Here is a 16,487-nt window from a genome sequence, read left to right as displayed (position 1 = left end):
GTTTTCATTTTTGATTTGCTTGACATGACTTGATACAAGGATTAATACTCTGTTAGCTAAACAAAGATGTTTCCCATCTGTATATCCTGTTTAATAACCTACTATACATACATACAGGAATAAGTTGGCAAAGATCCTCGATGGGCATTTTAATCACTAGCTTTGACCTGAGAAAAATGGTTTCCAATCTCCTGAATGACTACAATATAGCACTTGATGCTGTGAATGCTGAGGTTCAACTCACTCAATGATCCACAAGCATAAATTATGATGTCACTTTTGAAAAACAGGCACAAGTTCTTCAGCTTTGAACATTTCAATACATGATCCAAAATGCAGTCAGTATACAAAAAAGCGGTGGGAAGTGGTCCCTGTAATTGTCCAGTAAGATGTAATGTATCATAGTGGGACACTGAAGAGAAGTAAGACGTGGTTAATGGTCTGTGAGGTTAAGTAGTGAAGGGTTAAATATCCTCATATCATATTGATAAGACTGACTTACAGGGAAATTTACCACCTCTGGTGAAGTCAATCATAGTCCAGCAGTGGTGAGACTAAAGCCTCTCTTTACTTGCCAGTTCAAAGGTTACAGAGGCAATGGCTTACAATAGTAGTCAAGAGAAAGAACAGTCCAAACCCACCAGCTGAAAACAGAAAATTTAAGAAGAGAAAAAATTCTTTGCTGTAATGAGACACTCCTCAGAGAGAAAAGACGATTGTTTCGGAAGTTGTTCCGTTTGATTTGAGATGGTCATTGAGGTTTATAGAGTCAGGATGGCTACTGCATAGTCAACAGTCAGTGACTGGAGAACTAGTTCCCATGAGTCTAGTCGGTCCTCTCAGTTTAGCCCATGTTGTCTGGACCAGCGCTCATGATCTCCTGGATCTCTCGGACCACAATGATGCGGGCCAGCACGTGCTCCACTTGCTGACTTGTGAGGGGCTGAGATGAGTACCACATCGGGCTGTTCGGTGCAACGACAGGCTCTGGGGTCATGTAGAATGCATCGTTGCGTCCCTTAACGCTTTGAGGGCTGGAGACGGAAAAGGGAGTTACGATTTTTGTGGTTATGTACTGTAGAATTATCCGGTTACACGAGATTTATGTGATAGAGTTTCACTCACCATTTGAAGAGATAAAAGTCGTAAAGTTTAATGGGGCAGCGAAGAGGATTCTCAGGATCCTCGGCCTGCTCTTCATACATTTCATCAGTTCCTGAAACAGACGTGACAGCATTTAGGCAACAGCTATTTCTGCTGTCGAAGGCTGTGATTCATAGCAGCACTACAACATGGAGCTAACTGTATTGAGCACCTTTCTGTCCTGCGCTGTGTGGACCTTGTCCTTTGAGAAGGCGGATACTGGTTGCTTTGTCCTTGGTATTAGCAGGGTTCTTCCTCGTATGTCTTAGGACCTTAGAGAAAGCTACCTTCATGTGCTGTTCAGGTGTCATCAGGTGGAAATGCCTGCAACAAAGATATTTTTACCACACGCAGTAATTACATCTAAAAGAAACGTCTATGATTCTCGAGAACAGATATTCAGGTCATTCAGTGCTGAGAGGTGGTTACTCACTTAGTGTTGAAATACATTAGAGTTGTGAGCAATGTGGCTGGTGAATGTGCACCAAGCTGTTTGCACTCCCACAGCATCTCCTCTGTCACATGACTTGGAATGACGTAACCTAAGATGAAAAAAACACAATAAGTAAATTCTTTCTAAAAAAACAATTAAATAAAATTGAAAATGGTTATTTTTACCTAAAGGATGGACACTGGGTTTCCAACCATCCAGGATTTTGTGTAAACACCCACAAAAACGTGTGTAATATGGATCAGAGAAAATATCATCTACACGTCCATTTTCGCAGAGATACTAAAAAAAGGAAATGCACAGGTTAAACTTAGAAAGCCTTTTGGCATGGTACACCGTTTAAGCATGGGGATACTAACCTTTTGTATACACAAGAAAACATAATACAGAACATCAGATGCAAATTGTTCTTCGTCTGATCCTCGTGCCTCCTGCGTCATCAGGGAAAGACCCAAGTTTAGCTCAGCTACTGCACTGGACACCAAGTCTTCTTGAAAACGCAGGGGCTGACGACCTGCACGCAGCCACAGAGAGATGAGGAGAGGCAAAGTTTTTATGAGTGTTATTAAGTTTACTTGCTTATTTCTCAGTTTCAAGCAGAATAAAAGTTATTCCGTAGTACTATGTGAACAGCTAACACGGTTTAAATAAGTACACGTAACAATAGATATCAGTGATGTCAAATATGAATGTGTGTTCAAATAATTAGTTGACTTACGTCCTATAGGTGCAAGCTTGGTCTTTTCCTGCTTGTTTAGCTCGTCGTTTTTTCGCTTCACCCAAAGGCGCCAGACCTCCAGGCCTTCCTCTGGCTTTAGACAGACAGGAACCAGAATCTCTGTGGGCGGTTCGGCATGAGCCTCCGTCTCTATGTGACCCTGCACAAGACCAAAATGAAAAACGTTAATGCTTTCTGAGAAAGAGGGTGGCGAGGATAACATGCATCTTAATAATCACATGATAATTCAGCTGGATGAGTGTATCATGAAGTAGCAATAATTCACATTTTTTTTAAGACCAGTCTGTCCGAAAAGGACCAGAAAATCAGAAAACAATTTTGATCGTGATAGTTCCAAAACAGCAAACAACTCCAGAACTAACACCAAGATGTATTTTCAAGGTTTCAAACACTATCAGCAGCTTTGAACTGGTAGATTTCAGGTATTGTTCTTAGTATTTCCTGACTGTAAGGAGAAATGTATGCCATGTTTTTCATTCTCATTACAGCATTAAGGTTAATTTTAAGATCAATTGTTTATCCATTTTATGCATTGAGCTATGGTAAACAGGGTACAAAGTGTAGGACAAATTCAGCTTCAGCCATACTGATCTAGTTCTACAGTACAGCTGTAAGGAAAAAGTCTGTTCGAACCTGCAGATGGAGCTGCTGTTCTTGTCCCTCTTCTCCTTGGCTCTGCTGTTGATTTGGGTCCCATATGTGTACTGACTGTGTAGTGTTGTAAGTGCCTCCTACAGTCTGAACTGCCACAGGGATGTGGATGTTGCCGTTCATGAACTGCGCTGGGAACAGGGTCTGTACTATTTCTTCCTGTGTACCAGTAGAGGCCGACTGCACATCTGTAGACCTTGATGAGGAACTGGGGATCATTCTGTCCTTACCATTGGTGGTGGTAACTTGCACTGTGCTGTATGTCTCCTGTGGTATGGCAATGTGAGTTACACCCTGCTGCTGTGGAGTAGAGTACACAGGGATGGTCCAGGTCTCACCTGTGGGACCTGTGATTGTTCCTGTAGTGCTGTACAGTTGAGCACTGTCAACAGTGAGCAAATCTGGTCGTAGGGAGACATAGCTTTGCTGCTGCCCTTGAGGGATGGTTAGAACTGTGGCCACCTGCTGGCCCTGTGGAACGGCATACGACACAGCTACAGGGACATCCACCTTACGCTTCTTGGCAGGTTGGAGAACAGTGTCGGACCTCCTCTCTGCCTCCCTGAGAGAGTCCTGTTGCTGCGAAGGAGACATGGCGTCTATGGTCTGGATCTGGATCTGTTGGCCAGCCTGTAGTTGAATCTGTTGGCCACCCTGTAGTTGAATCTGTTGGCCACCCTGTAGTTGAATCTGTTGGCCACCCTGTAGTTGAATCTGTTGGCCACCCTGTAGTTGAATCTGTTGGCCAGCCTGAAGTTGAATTTGCTGGCCCCCTGGCAGCTGAATATGCTGCATTCCTTGAAACTGGATTTGTTGGCCACTTGACAGCTGGATTTGTTGTCCTCCAGCTACAGCTGCAACCAACTGCGCCTGAATCTGTGGAAAACAGTCGACAGTCACAAACCAACAATAACGCATCACATGGATGCACTTGATATGGGGTACAGTTTAAATAAATCCTGTACCTGCTGCTGCTGCTCCTCTGTGAGCTCTCCCTGCTGGACAAGCTGGGCTGCTGAGATTCCCTGCAGGTCCTGCTGAGAGGGGGAGGCCACCTGAAGAACCTGGCCCACTGCTTGGCCCTGCTGTTCCTGAATCTGAACCTGGCACAGAGGGAGAGTATGAAAAATAAACATGACTGTCGGCAGTCATATCAAGAAACTACTTATGTAACGGCCCAATGACACACTGTGAAGTACTCTTTACTATATGAAAAAAAAAGTGAATTTAGATGATAAAGTGGGCTTATCTCCAAATGAATTATGACATTTCTAATAACAGTGAGTCTACACGTCATAGTGTATCAGGGAATTTTGCCTTTCTCCTCCACAGAAATAGTTCCTTTTTTTTTTTTTTTTTACAGAAGTGCATCTTTTGTTGTTAAAGTGAAAATCCACAATGGAGTAGTTGTCTATTGTAGAATCTTCCATAACAGGCTTAAGTCATATTTATAAATTTAACAACAGACAGTGACAGACAAGTGCGGCAGTAGCGACAAGGTGAATGATTGATCCTGCTTTAATGTGTAGCTATGGCCATTCCTCCTAACAACCAGTAGGGAGCAGGGAGAGAGAAAATGAATAAAGGATTGAGTGAATGTTTTACTGAATAACTTAATTTATAAATGAAATTGTAGATTTGACCTAGAAGCAGTAATAATAGAACATCTCACTTGCACTACGAACCTATGAACAGCAGCTATACTCTCAAAGGGAAAAATGAAAAACTGATAAGCAGAATCTGACATTTTGGTTTTGAATTGGAATCGTAAATCCTTCTCAACAGCAAGTGGATGCAAGTATCAGAGCTGACAGGGCAAAGCTATCTAACTCCAATGAATTTAACTTTAACTTATCAACTCAAACACCACGCTGCCTTCTCATTTGTTTTCCTCTTGACAGTGAGTAATGACAGTGTTTCTGGACCCTGCCAGCTCCATCTGCCTTGTGCAATTTAAACCTAGTATGTCATAGTACGAGAAACTGACACTGGCGTATAAACTAACCTGCACTTGAAGCTGCTGTTCAGACTCTTGATGCACAGACAGATGAGGTGAAATGTCTGCGGAGGTCACCTGTACCTGCCATCAAACATGTACATATATGCAGCAGATTGCACCACACTGAAGAATATCAATAACAATCATCGAATATCAATCAACAACATCATTCAACACCAACAACATAACAAAAAAGGGACCTGCTCTTACCGGACAAGCCAGCTCTAAGAGAGAGCCAGCCACCTCAGTGCTGTCTGTATAGATACAGTTGGTGCCCTGCTGCTGGTACACCATAGCTGTGGTGGTGGCCGCCCCTCCCTGCTGACTGAACTCCTGCAGCACCTCTGGGCCCTTGGCTAGAGACTCCAGGAACTCCTTCATCCTGTGCTGAGGCACCGTGCGGGCCTTCTGCCGCACATATTCATCAAAGGAGACCACCCCACTCTCCTGCTCATTCATCCTCAATTGACCTGGAACATTTTCAAACATTTGAGAATATAATCAGGTCTAAAACAGCTCAGATTTACAATGAGTGTACTGAAAGCGCAGACCTCTACCATATTCTAATAAAGAGGGGGCAATACTTTACTCTTGCACGAAATAATTTGCTAATTAATGCAATTTAACAACTGCTAGTTAAAAAGGGGGACGGTGGAATAACACAGTAAGCACACGGGACAAAGTGCATTTGGGCTCGTTAATACAATGACGCTTCAATCAACTTTTTCTAGCAAATTAAACATTAGTCACAGATATAGCTCACTGCTTAGTCTAAATTGTTATACTATGAAAGACAATTTTGGCTAAATGTTCATAGAGACACCAACAATATGTTTGCCTGACTTTATGTACTGACTGTCTAATAATAGTGCCTACGTTATAGCTAGTGGTTAGCATGCTAGCTTCAAAATGTTAGCAAGACAGTGTTGCCATAGCCCAAATGGATAGTTGACTGGCTAGCAACCGCCAACTGTATTATACACCGTCGAATACCAATGTGATGTCTATTGTAAATGATGGCATTAAGCAACATATTTCGCTCATAAGATTACAAACGTCAAAGAATCAGTCCACCCATTACAATAACATGACGCTAGCTAATCATTGTGCTAATGTTAGCTAGCTAGCTCGATGGCTCTGGATCCTGTCATGCTACCTTAAATAAAACGAAATCCTCTCCTTTCCGCCAAGGCACGGTGTTTAAAACTAAAAAGCCGATAAACGTCTAACAGCTACCACCAGCATGCCTTTCACTCCGCTACATAGTCCGTGTATCCACAATGCTGTGATAAGATTGCAATAAAAAAAATTTAAACAGCAGCAACGAGCAGGCGAGGTCTGACGTCTGCTTATTTCAGGGTGAGCTCCACGCAGGCGTCGGTGTAAAACAAATTTACCAGCTCCAGCAAAGCACTGATTTATTTATCCAGTTGAATCCCGAGTAGTATATTACTACAGTTTACGCCTCACAGAGACACGTGTAAAAAAAACCCTCCAATGTGTTTTATCTAGTGAGATTGTAAAATGACGGAAGTATAGGCCCCGAAAACAACGCGATTCGTCTCCAGACTGCTCTGCCAGGCAACGGCCTGCCGCGGTGTCCTATTAACAAGAGTTCCCATCCTGAGACCAAGACCAGCAATATTATGTGGCTCTGTAAAAATGTGAAATGAAAACTGAAATGACATTTACACAATACACGCAGGCACGGGCGTATAATTTAATGTACAATATGTCACAAGTTGTAATTTGTCTGTTCAAATGGGCTGAGGCAACATTACCAAAACCCCTCAGATGATATTTGGGGTAATTTGGAGACATACAATATTATCTGTACATGCAATATTATTTATTACCTACTATTTTCTTTATTACCTGGCAGTGAAAAACAGAGAGGGGACATAAGTTTAAATATGTAAAGTAAAAATATGCACATATATATGCAGTCAGATAGATGGTTGGATTTTAAATCTGAATGAAAAAGCATTCATTATAGGCTATTCACTATAAGAATTTACATTTAACTTAAAATTGTATTGTTTTTGCTGAATTTGGTTGTTTTTTGGCCTCACGATGATCTCTATAGGTCACAATACCTATGAGATGTGGTTGAAAGCTCTGGAAAAAGCTAGTAAATGGACCTTATCTTGTCAGACTACTTCCTCTTTATCTAATAGTATCACTATACTTTTGACTCTGTAGCACAGGACTCTGGATACCAAGCTCCAGGTTAAATCATTTAAAATGGACACATATACATATATAACCTGAAGCAGTGATAAAATGCTTTGCAGGATGTTCTTGTGATGCCTGGTAAACATTTGAATGCATGTACCTTTAACAAAATCTAATTTCCCCAGTCTGCCTTAAAGAGCCAGGCATGTGCTGCTGAGGGCCTCCCCCTGTCCTCTCCACAACAAACTGCCTCTCGCCCGTCTTAAGGTGGACCAACACAGATGTACTGTGTGCATAGGCTATGCCCGCTTCACACTGGATAGGAAAGCGTTAATTCCCATGCTCACTGCAGACTATCTGTGATTCTGCAAGGGCTCTCTGGTGGAAGTGGTGGTAGTAGTTATACATGTATATAAATGTTTTCTTAAATAAAATTGTTTATACATCACTGATAGATGAATCTTATGATGAAGTGACAACCATGCCTAACAATCTCTTTCATCATACAGTATGCATAACATCTGCTGTCCACATGTCATGTCATATTCGGCTTAAGCTCTAGCATGTGCATGCTTGTCAAACTAATAATAAGCTGGTAAGTTGGCACGAGACAGTACTAGAGTGCTCGTGTCTAGTTGGCTTCACATTATCACTTCATGTGACTTTGTGCTACTGTAAGAATCTTAATGTAATCCTTTAGAGAAGGGATTTACCTTAATGCAACTGTTGTAGAAAGGCGCAGGTGAGGCTTGTGGGCTTTTATTAATAATTATGTTTTAAATCTACATATGTGAAGACAATAACCTGGAAGGTGTTTATTCAAGCATTTTTCCAGAATTGGACCCTGGTATTTTTGTTTTTGCAATTTGTTTGACATCAGGATGGGAGGCTGCCAAGTAACCAGCCGGTGCAGTAATAGGAGTAAGACGTCAGCTTGAAGGCTCGATGGCTGTGGGCATGCCTGTAAATCCAAAGTGTTCAACCCTCAACTGTGATGCTCTTTATGTACCACATCAGAAATCAGATGTTACACACGCTTGTACTGCTGCTAGAGACGGACACACTGAAAGGGAAGCAGAGCACAAGGAATCACAGGTACATCTGGTTTTATTGAGCATTTTAAAATATTTTGGTTTAGTTTATATGAGCGATTGTTTTGGCAAGGGGATATTGTGTTTGGTAATGTTGTGAAATAACGGTTAGTAATAGTTGGAAAATCCACTGCATAGGTTTTAGAGACCTATAGCCTTGCATGTAAAGCTTTTTAATGCTTTTGTATTTGTTTTTGACGGAGTGTACTTTTTAATCAAATGGTAAAATTCAACAGTAAGTCAGGAGGCAGGGCTTTTCTTAAACTTGTGGTTTATGTTTCGAGCAGAGTTAAAATAAACAGAAATAATGTTCATTTATCATCTAATCTCACCTGAGGTTGCATTTGGGAAATCAGGTCAGCTGTGAGAAATGTTTATGTCATGCCGAAAATAATATATTACTATGTATAATGCTTGTGTTCTATTGTCTATTTGAAGTGGCAGCTTGACATTTGTGACCCAAAGGTCACAGACAGATCAGACTGGCCCATGCTGTGAGTTTTTCTGCCAAGCAGTGTTTTTTTGCTGAGACAAACCATCCACAGATGTTGTGAAGTGTGCAAACTCACTGGATTACACAGGGGAATTATTGTCCTTTATAGGATTGAAGCGCAAGATTAATTACCTGGGAATCTGCTAACTCTCTACCTGTACCTAACCTCTAAAGTCTTTCTATCAACTCTTTCACAATTATATAAAATAGCGTACTGTAAAAAAGACACTACTCATAGTTATATTAAAGTTATATTAATGCCAAACATCTCTACAGCCAATGTCAATCTGATTTGCACAGCACAAAAATATTTCCATTAAGATGTTGAAACTTATTTCGACTGTTCTTCTCTTACTTCTTTGTTGTTCTACAGGTCTTAAGATTTCGATACAAGTATCAAAAAATGGGGCGTTCATCTTTGCTCTTCATTGTGCTAACCGTGTATCTCTCCTCACTTGGAAGCCTTATTCAAACTACACATTCACTGGACAACTCTGATTCAGTCCGAATGACTCGAAGCACACGCAGAAACAACAACAACGCCCCATACAGCTCGGCCAGTGGAGTAATCTTTGATTCAGAGAGCCGCAGTGACTCTGTGGAGGGCAGTGGACAAAGTGTTGACAGCATGGCGTCGCAGAAACTCAATCGGACTGTCATTCCAAAGGAGCCTGAGCGAGCCGGCAATGAAAACCGTTCTGGGTCTGGAATCACATTAACTACAACACCAGCACTTACTCTACACCACTCAGGGGCTCACGACCAAGGAGCTGACAAAGCTAATACTTCAATTACAGGATACATTCACTCTGCTGTTCACATTATCTCAGAGGAAGCTCTCATGGAAGGCAGCCACATAACAACTAAGGAACAGTTAAAAGAGAGTGATACATCCACAGTAAATGATGATTTTCTGGATGGTAAGGGAACATGTGATAGTCAACAAAATCTGATGTGATATGAAAATACTCTCCATTAGCCACATAGTAAAATACACAATTAACTCAAAATGTATGTTTACCAAGTCACCACTGAATTCTCGGTCTCTCATTTTCAGGTTTGGACAACCTTCAACTCCCCATCCAAAACAATGCATTTACTTCCATGAAGGACCAGAACCTGCCAGGACCTGGAGGTCCCTGTGTGCTTGGTCTTAGTCCTTGTGTTGTTGTTCCAAACTTTAATGGCACCAATCTGCTCTGGGATGACATGAAGCGCACACTGGCATTTGCCTGGGAACTACATGTCTTTGGATCTGCCAGCCTTTTCATCTTGATAGCAGTCCTGGCAGTTGTGGGAATGGCTGGTGCATGCACTCTTCCTCACCCCCTCTGTGACGCCCTGACCCTGGCAAATAGTCTCCTGATCCTGAGTGGTACTCTGCGTGGTGTCCTCCTTCTGCTTGATCCTTATGGCACCCGACAGATCCTGTCTCGTGCTACTCTGGCAGCACTTCATAATGTTCCTCTGCAGCTCCTTCTGTGGGCACAGGTTGCCCTCGCTCTGGTCACGCTCAGAGGGTTGAAATTATTACTTTTCCCGCTAAAGCTACAGCACCCATGGGTGATTGGAGGGCTGGCTTTATCACATTGCACTCCATTACTTGTAGCAGACCTTTTCTCTCTAACTTTGTCCCCTACTCTCCCTCTGTTGCTACAGACCCTCACCCTCTGCTGGGGCCTCCCATTGTGCATGGAAATCCTCACTAAGTCCTTTTTTAATTTACATCCCTTTCTCAGGTCTTATGTACCTCAGTGGGTTCCTTCACAGAGGATTGAGAGGCATGCAAAGCGAGTAACAGCAGTGTGCGCCTTCTTCGGGTTTCTCTGCTGCAGCCTTCAGACGTATAGTCTCCTCTGGCTTTATGGGCTACTGGGGAACTGGAGGCGCTTTGGCTGGGGCTGGTGGCTCAGTCAGTTTTGGGCCAGAATTCTTGAGTTAGCTTGGGGATTCTCTTTGCTTGTCCTGGGATCCTGGATCTTCTGGACACCATCTAGGGGTCATTCAAGGGGCGATCATGGGCAGGGCAGAAGTGAGGTGGCTAAAGGGGTGGAGGAGATAAGCTTGTGGGATAGCATCTTGGCCAGCATACGGAAAGGGCCACTAAGAAAATCAGAGAAAACCTGGGAAGACCTGATGCCAAATAACTGGGCAAAGTATAACCTGTCTAGAAAAGGTTTCAGTAACAACGTAATGCGTCCGTATGATGATCAGCCATCTACCATTATACCAGAGTACAAGCCTGATCCTGTTAGCAATAGCAGCTCTGACCCTCAGGCTGCACTACTGTGGCAAAAGGTTGGTGAACGTGAATGTATTCTGTCACTTATAGAATTTGACATGCAGCCCCTGTCTCCTATTAACCTCAGGCACAGCATTGACAATGCCCTTCATCATGGAAAGCTTGTAGCAGGGGGTCTGTTCACACCTCCACCTCCCTCTTGGACTCACTCTGTGGCCACAGGCACCGCTGACGGAGATGGTGGTACAATAACATTCCCTCCAGCTTATGTTGGCTATGGGTGGATGGATACAGAGTCTATTTCTGCATCTCTGGACCATTTCCAAGCTAAAGAGCCGATACAGTCACCCAGTGCTACCACTGATCATAATGGTAGTGTTGGGTCTCCAGCTGCTGCACATCAGGGAGAAGAATTTAATGCTGCGTTCTCAGAAGTGATTCATCAGCATGGCTGGTCTGATGACGATGTCACAGACCTCTAAGCTGTCTAATAATATCCTCCGCTCAATCATCCAGCCTTCATGAAATGGCACAATCACGTTATGTGGACAGTAATGGTCTCGAAAGACAAGGCCTCATCTAAGTAAAATCTAATATTGATAATTTAAGTAATTAAATAACAAATATTCACCACCCAGAGTAGTCAGTATCACACAAAAATCCTTCTACATCATTTTATAAGACGTGTATGTTTTGAAAAAGATGAAGCCTGGTAGAAAAATGTCTGACCAATCTGCTAATCTGTTCATTGCGATTTGACTTCCATTGGGTCTTCTGAAATATTTGAATGTTTATGTGTTCTAGCACAACTTAATCCGCAAGTAAAGTGCATGGAGGTTATTCCCAATGGAAAGAGTTTTATAATGTTTGTTTCTATATGCCAGTGTGATTTGTGTATGCAGGATTGACCACTGATCAGTATGTAGATGGATGTTGGATGTTTTCATTGTGTTATTTGTAAATAAAGGGACTTAATATGAATCATCTATAACCTTGATGGAGGCCATGTGCAGACATGTTGCATTTAGCCCTTGGAATCATTTTATTCTTATGCTTTCATGTGTCCCAAAGTTTGCAAATCGCAAATGCATTTATATTGTTCTAAAGATGTTTAATTTGTCCTCTATACCAACATTACAGATATAGCAATCTGATTGTTTTTTTAAAAACTGCCTTTTTAGTTGAAGGTATCATAGCTAGCCTCAATGCACTTCTGATTAAGTCCATCTCGTTAAAATAGGTTCACACAGACATCAAACCTTGGTCAAAATAAGAAAGTTGACTTTGAGATCAAACTCTTTTTTATGAGGAATCTATCTGAGAAACAACTATTTGCTTATCTCATTCTATTACGTCGCTTAGTCTGTTTTATTTTCTCAAATTTAATATGCACTTACTTTTTGTGTAGTTACATCTAGCTTTTCTTCAGTTTCCGTCATGACAACTTCTCCTTCAGGAGGAAGCATCATCAGCCGTCTCTCCCAGAAACAGGTGCTCTCACTAAACTGGCCTGTGATTGGTTCATCAATTAAATAGCATTGAACACTATATGTATGACGACTTGACTAATAGACCGTCTTAGCGGTTAGCTTAACAACACTTGCCAACAACGCATGCTTAACGTGATCATCGGAACTGTGATGCCTTGGAAAAATCACATGTTGTATCTGGTAGTGACGGCGACTCTAACGGCCTTCCGACTTTGTAAAGGACAAGCTGTTGATTCAGAGGCTGCTGTGCAAAAGCCTTCGTCAGCAGGCAGTCTTCACTTCAGAAGCGTGGTGTCTGATGGAAAACATGAATCTGCGGCCCCAACTCTGCACGGATCACTTGCCTTCAAGTTTAACGAACACGGAGACCAAAAATCGATTCCCGGTAAGTTTCAGATCCTCTCGCATCTCTTATAATATAATCAGTGATCCAGTAAGACAATAGCGCTGATTGTTTGGTGTCACGGACTTTGCATCCATGACTTGTAGTGTAGTGCCTATGATTTCCATTTTTAATTACATGCCATTCCCATGAGAAGTTGAATCAAACAATAATCGAAACATTAAATCCTATAAACTGTTCCAAATTTGCACAATAAGTGGTAGTAGTTTCCTGCCCAACAAAGGTAATTGCATTTTAAATAAATACAGCACACTCGACAATATAATAGAAAATTACAGAATGTGTAGATTCTCTCCTCTTGATTTTAAGCATTATTTAATTTAATCTATTAAGGCTTAACAAATCATTGTGTAATAGTGTATTTTGGCTAAAGTGATTAATGTTTTAACGTTAAATGATATTTTTAGGTATATATTTTCATGATAACTTGCTTCTGTTGATTGTTGGAATTTCTCTGGGATGTATGTTTTTATATGCTGAATATTATACATTAAATATTGACTCTTGTTTGTAACACAATGGAGAGAAAAAAAAATCCATCTTAAGTCATAATCAAGGTGTACATTAGAAATAAACATTTGCTCTGTATTATAGGAACCCTAACCCATAGGCCACTACCCCCAACCCACACCCCTCCCCTCTTTACCCCTCTCACACTGTGATGATTAAGAGTGGGCAGATAAAACCTGAATGCCAAATGTGCGTTTTGTGGGCCACAGTATGACCCAGGCAGGGCAGAAACAAAATGGGGACATGCTCGTCAAAATATTGCTCTACAGCAACACGATTGGTCAAAAACTCCTCCAGGTCCTTTTTTAAGAGCATGATGCGATGTATCAGTTCTGAGTGAGAGAATGAATGTGGTGGAGTGTTACAGTTAATTATGGCAAGGCGGTCTGGTGTGTTTTGGATTTATTAATCAACACATTGACTTTGTGCTTGTTGTTTCCAGTGTTGCACAATCTGATGGATGCAAAACTGAAGCGCATGGATCCATCTGTGCAATGTAGTGACAACTTGATGACTCTGAAGGTCAAACGGGTCAGAGCTCCTCACTTTCTTGTGGATAGTGGTAGGTTCCATATAAGAAGTTTGAGATTTTGGCCAACACACAACACTGTTAAACTTTTTTTCTAATGTCAAACAGGTGAGGGACCGCTTACTCCTTTGTCTCAAATGCCCTCGAAATGTGGATTCTCGGTGAAGAGGTCCCGCAGAGATGTGCGCTTTACTGCACCTTACCAGGGCTGCCATGTTACCCAGCAGGTTAGGTTAATTACCCGTGTCAAACTGCACTTATGGGTATTTCCCAAAAACAGAATTTTCATCAATCATTTTAACTTTCTCTGTAACTCTGTAAATAAAATTCAATGTTTGATAAATTTGCGGTCTTCAATTGATCTAAACTTGTTGTTTCTTTCTCTCACTCCGCCATCATTTAACACTGCAGGGTGCTGATTATATACTACCACTGCGTTTATGGGGGGCACCAATGACTATGTCTTGCCCTGCTGTGTTACCACCACCCTCCGTTTCCTGCTTCCCATCTGGGATGGTGGTGAAGATTGGTGGTATTACAGCAAATGAACTCAAAGTTAAGGGTAGGTGACTTCACATATTGGCATTTTATTGGCTTTAGAAGATAGCTTCAGTTTATTTTCTCATCTGATATTAAACTGTTGCAGTGTCCGGCACGTGGAAGTCCCTCTCATCGATCTGTAGCAGTTGTGGATTTGCTGTTGAAGAGCTTTCTAGAGGACTGAAGCTCACTGCACCCTACAACAAAGGCTTGTGTATAGAGATGGAGGTATGGTGGGCCCTCTTGTGGTTAAAAATGGAAGCTGAAGTGTAAACATGCTTTTGATTTTCTGTTTCCCTGCAGGATGAAGAGTATTTACTCTCTCTTCTGTTGGCGGATGTTGAGCTCTTAGTCACATGTCCTTCATTACCAGACATTAAACCCACCACAGCGACAACTACGCCTCCTAGTGGCAGTGGCCAGGTCCTGCAGTCTCCTCAGTATCCCCAGTTCCCAATGTTTCCTCAATACCCAGGGTTTCCTTGGCCCACTCCTCCAGCACACCCTCCTGCCCCTACCACAGGTATAGTGGCACTGTTACCACAACGTCCACAGCTTCCCTCAGGTGCTGCTACAGACTCTAACACAGAAAACCAAGAAGCACCTGCAGCTCAGCACCCTGCATTTCCATTCATGTCACAGTATCCACAGTTCCCTCAGTACCCCTTGTTTCCCAGACCTGTAACACCATCGCAATCTACTGCTAATAAAAACAATGCTGCTTCTCCGGCCCAATATTCTCAGATGTTGCAGTCTCCACAGTATCAAATTCCTCTTTTCCCACAATTCCCCATGGCACCTGGAATTTTCCATCCAACAACCCCTCCTCCTGCCTCTAGCACAAAGGCTTTGGTAGCCACACCTGTCCCCACCACTAAGCATTATGGGAAGCCTCATGTTCCCCAGCAGCCACAGTTTCCAATGCCCCCTCAATATCCTTTCCTGCCATTCCCAAAACTCCCACTGCCTCCAGAAGGTCAAAGTGAAGCTTTTCAGGATCCCATACCTGTAAACCAGCAGCCCAAACCACATGTATATCCTCAGACCTATCAAATCCCTGTGTTGTATCCTCCTCCTAAGTATCCTTCTCAAAGACAAAATACTCAGACTGCTGCTCCTGCTACCGCCCCAACAACCAGTGCAACTACTGCCACAACGCCTGCTGCTCAAAGGCCATTTTATTACCCACACCCTTATATGCCAGAATATTATGTTCCTCAGCAGGCTCACATGCCGGTATTTCCTGATCCTCAAACTATGCCTCCTGTAAACACAGCTCCATCTGATCAGCATGAACATCAGCCTATATACCATGCCATGCCTCCATTTTATCCTTTTCCTTCTCATCAAAGGCCAAAATCGGCTGCAAGAAACTGGTAAAGGTTCTGCTGATGGTCCCCAGGAACATCAGACTCTCCTTCATGTTTTGATTTACCTCACAGATTTGGCCTGCAAAGCTGTGACAAACTCTCCAAGGATCCTCTCCTGCTGAATAGAAATAACTAAAATGTTTCTTGCATTTAGCAAGAGGGATTCAAAATGTAGATTTTTCTTAAGAAAAATAAAGGGCTGATTAGCTACACAATTACTGTCTGAATTTGTTTTCTTGATGTTTGAGGTAATGTGTAAAGATGTTCAGGGCCGTAGCTTTGATTCTAGAAACAGTGAGGTCAAGAGTCCACGCTCATCCTACCCCCCCAGTTATTTTGATTGTTTATATATGTATTCTGGTAAAGTTCACTATATTCTGTATTAGACTGAATCTGAATTTCTGAATTGTATTTCTCAGGATGAAGGCTGTTTCTAAAGCTGCAACTAACACTTATTTTCATTTGTTCTTGATCAACGGTTTGGTCTATGCAAAATGTCAAAAAATAAATCCCAATTTCTTAGAGCCCAAGGTGACATAGTCAAAGCTAAGCTAAGCTCATAGAAAGCTAAGAAAACCAGCAAATACTCACATTCGAGAGGCTGGAAGAAGTAACTTCTTGTAATATTTGCTTTAAAAAAATTACTTGAATGATTGATTAT

The 16,487-nt window shown here is 42.1% G+C and overlaps 3 protein-coding genes across 6 annotated transcripts; 2 read left to right on the top strand and 1 right to left on the bottom strand.

The window, feature by feature from the left end:
* Positions 1-120: 120 nt before the first annotated feature.
* On the bottom strand, positions 121-12,517 carry LOC122884240 (transcriptional regulator QRICH1-like). 4 transcript variants are annotated; one of them, XM_044213859.1, is made up of 12 exons: positions 12,382-12,517; positions 5,194-5,453; positions 4,990-5,064; positions 3,950-4,087; positions 2,967-3,860; positions 2,313-2,472; positions 1,954-2,108; positions 1,762-1,876; positions 1,577-1,685; positions 1,316-1,467; positions 1,126-1,216; positions 121-1,034 (listed from the first exon to the last, which is right to left on the bottom strand). In XM_044213859.1, exons 2-12 carry the CDS (start codon positions 5,440-5,442, stop codon positions 845-847), a joined length of 2,328 nt encoding a protein of 775 aa, XP_044069794.1. In that variant the 5' UTR covers positions 5,443-5,453; positions 12,382-12,517; the 3' UTR covers positions 121-844. The 4 variants fall into 4 exon arrangements, with proteins under 4 accessions (XP_044069794.1, XP_044069783.1, XP_044069805.1 ...); XM_044213848.1 differs by lacking the exon at positions 12,382-12,517 and adding an exon at positions 6,140-6,558; XM_044213870.1 differs by lacking the exon at positions 12,382-12,517 and adding an exon at positions 6,140-6,558 and having other exon boundaries at positions 4,990-5,058.
* LOC122884235 (proline-rich transmembrane protein 3-like) lies at positions 6,729-11,965 on the top strand. Its single transcript, XM_044213833.1, has 4 exons — positions 6,729-7,753; positions 8,039-8,253; positions 9,116-9,662; positions 9,800-11,965. Exons 2-4 carry the CDS (start codon positions 8,104-8,106, stop codon positions 11,464-11,466), a joined length of 2,364 nt encoding a protein of 787 aa, XP_044069768.1. The 5' UTR covers positions 6,729-7,753; positions 8,039-8,103; the 3' UTR covers positions 11,467-11,965.
* Positions 12,518-12,582: 65 nt separating the features above from the next.
* On the top strand, positions 12,583-16,041 carry LOC122884292 (protein PELPK1-like). The gene is made up of 6 exons (XM_044214028.1): positions 12,583-12,859; positions 13,830-13,949; positions 14,025-14,143; positions 14,328-14,478; positions 14,563-14,684; positions 14,760-16,041. Exons 1-6 carry the CDS (start codon positions 12,598-12,600, stop codon positions 15,834-15,836), a joined length of 1,851 nt encoding a protein of 616 aa, XP_044069963.1. The 5' UTR covers positions 12,583-12,597; the 3' UTR covers positions 15,837-16,041.
* Positions 16,042-16,487: the final 446 nt, after the last annotated feature.

This window comes from Siniperca chuatsi, linkage group LG2, assembly GCF_020085105.1.
Source record: "Siniperca chuatsi isolate FFG_IHB_CAS linkage group LG2, ASM2008510v1, whole genome shotgun sequence".
In the NCBI taxonomy this organism is placed as follows: Eukaryota; Metazoa; Chordata; class Actinopteri; order Centrarchiformes; family Sinipercidae; genus Siniperca; species Siniperca chuatsi.
Note: the sequence above shows the minus strand (reverse complement) of the source record. Positions and strands in the feature narration are given on the sequence as shown.

What these genes read in the sequence shown, in the direction of transcription:
- LOC122884235 (XM_044213833.1), top strand. Translation starts at nt 8,104, where the DNA reads ATGGCTGTGGGCATGCCTGTAAATCCAAAGTGTTCAACCCTCAACTGT. An exon ending in CAGAGCACAAGGAATCACAG is followed by an intron (nt 8,254 to 9,115) that starts GTACATCTGGTT and finishes GTTGTTCTACAG; the next exon opens with GTCTTAAGATTTCGATACAA. An exon ending in AAATGATGATTTTCTGGATG is followed by an intron (nt 9,663 to 9,799) that starts GTAAGGGAACAT and finishes TCTCATTTTCAG; the next exon opens with GTTTGGACAACCTTCAACTC.
- LOC122884240 (XM_044213859.1), bottom strand. Translation starts at nt 5,442, where the DNA reads ATGAATGAGCAGGAGAGTGGGGTGGTCTCCTTTGATGAATATGTGCGG. An exon ending in AACAGCAGCTTCAAGTGCAG is followed by an intron (nt 4,088 to 4,989) that starts GTTAGTTTATAC and finishes CCTCTGTGCCAG; the next exon opens with GTTCAGATTCAGGAACAGCA. An exon ending in CTAATGTATTTCAACACTAA is followed by an intron (nt 1,468 to 1,576) that starts GTGAGTAACCAC and finishes TCTTTGTTGCAG; the next exon opens with GCATTTCCACCTGATGACAC.
- LOC122884292 (XM_044214028.1), top strand. Translation starts at nt 12,598, where the DNA reads ATGCTTAACGTGATCATCGGAACTGTGATGCCTTGGAAAAATCACATG. An exon ending in TCACTTTCTTGTGGATAGTG is followed by an intron (nt 13,950 to 14,024) that starts GTAGGTTCCATA and finishes AATGTCAAACAG; the next exon opens with GTGAGGGACCGCTTACTCCT. An exon ending in GCTTGTGTATAGAGATGGAG is followed by an intron (nt 14,685 to 14,759) that starts GTATGGTGGGCC and finishes GTTTCCCTGCAG; the next exon opens with GATGAAGAGTATTTACTCTC.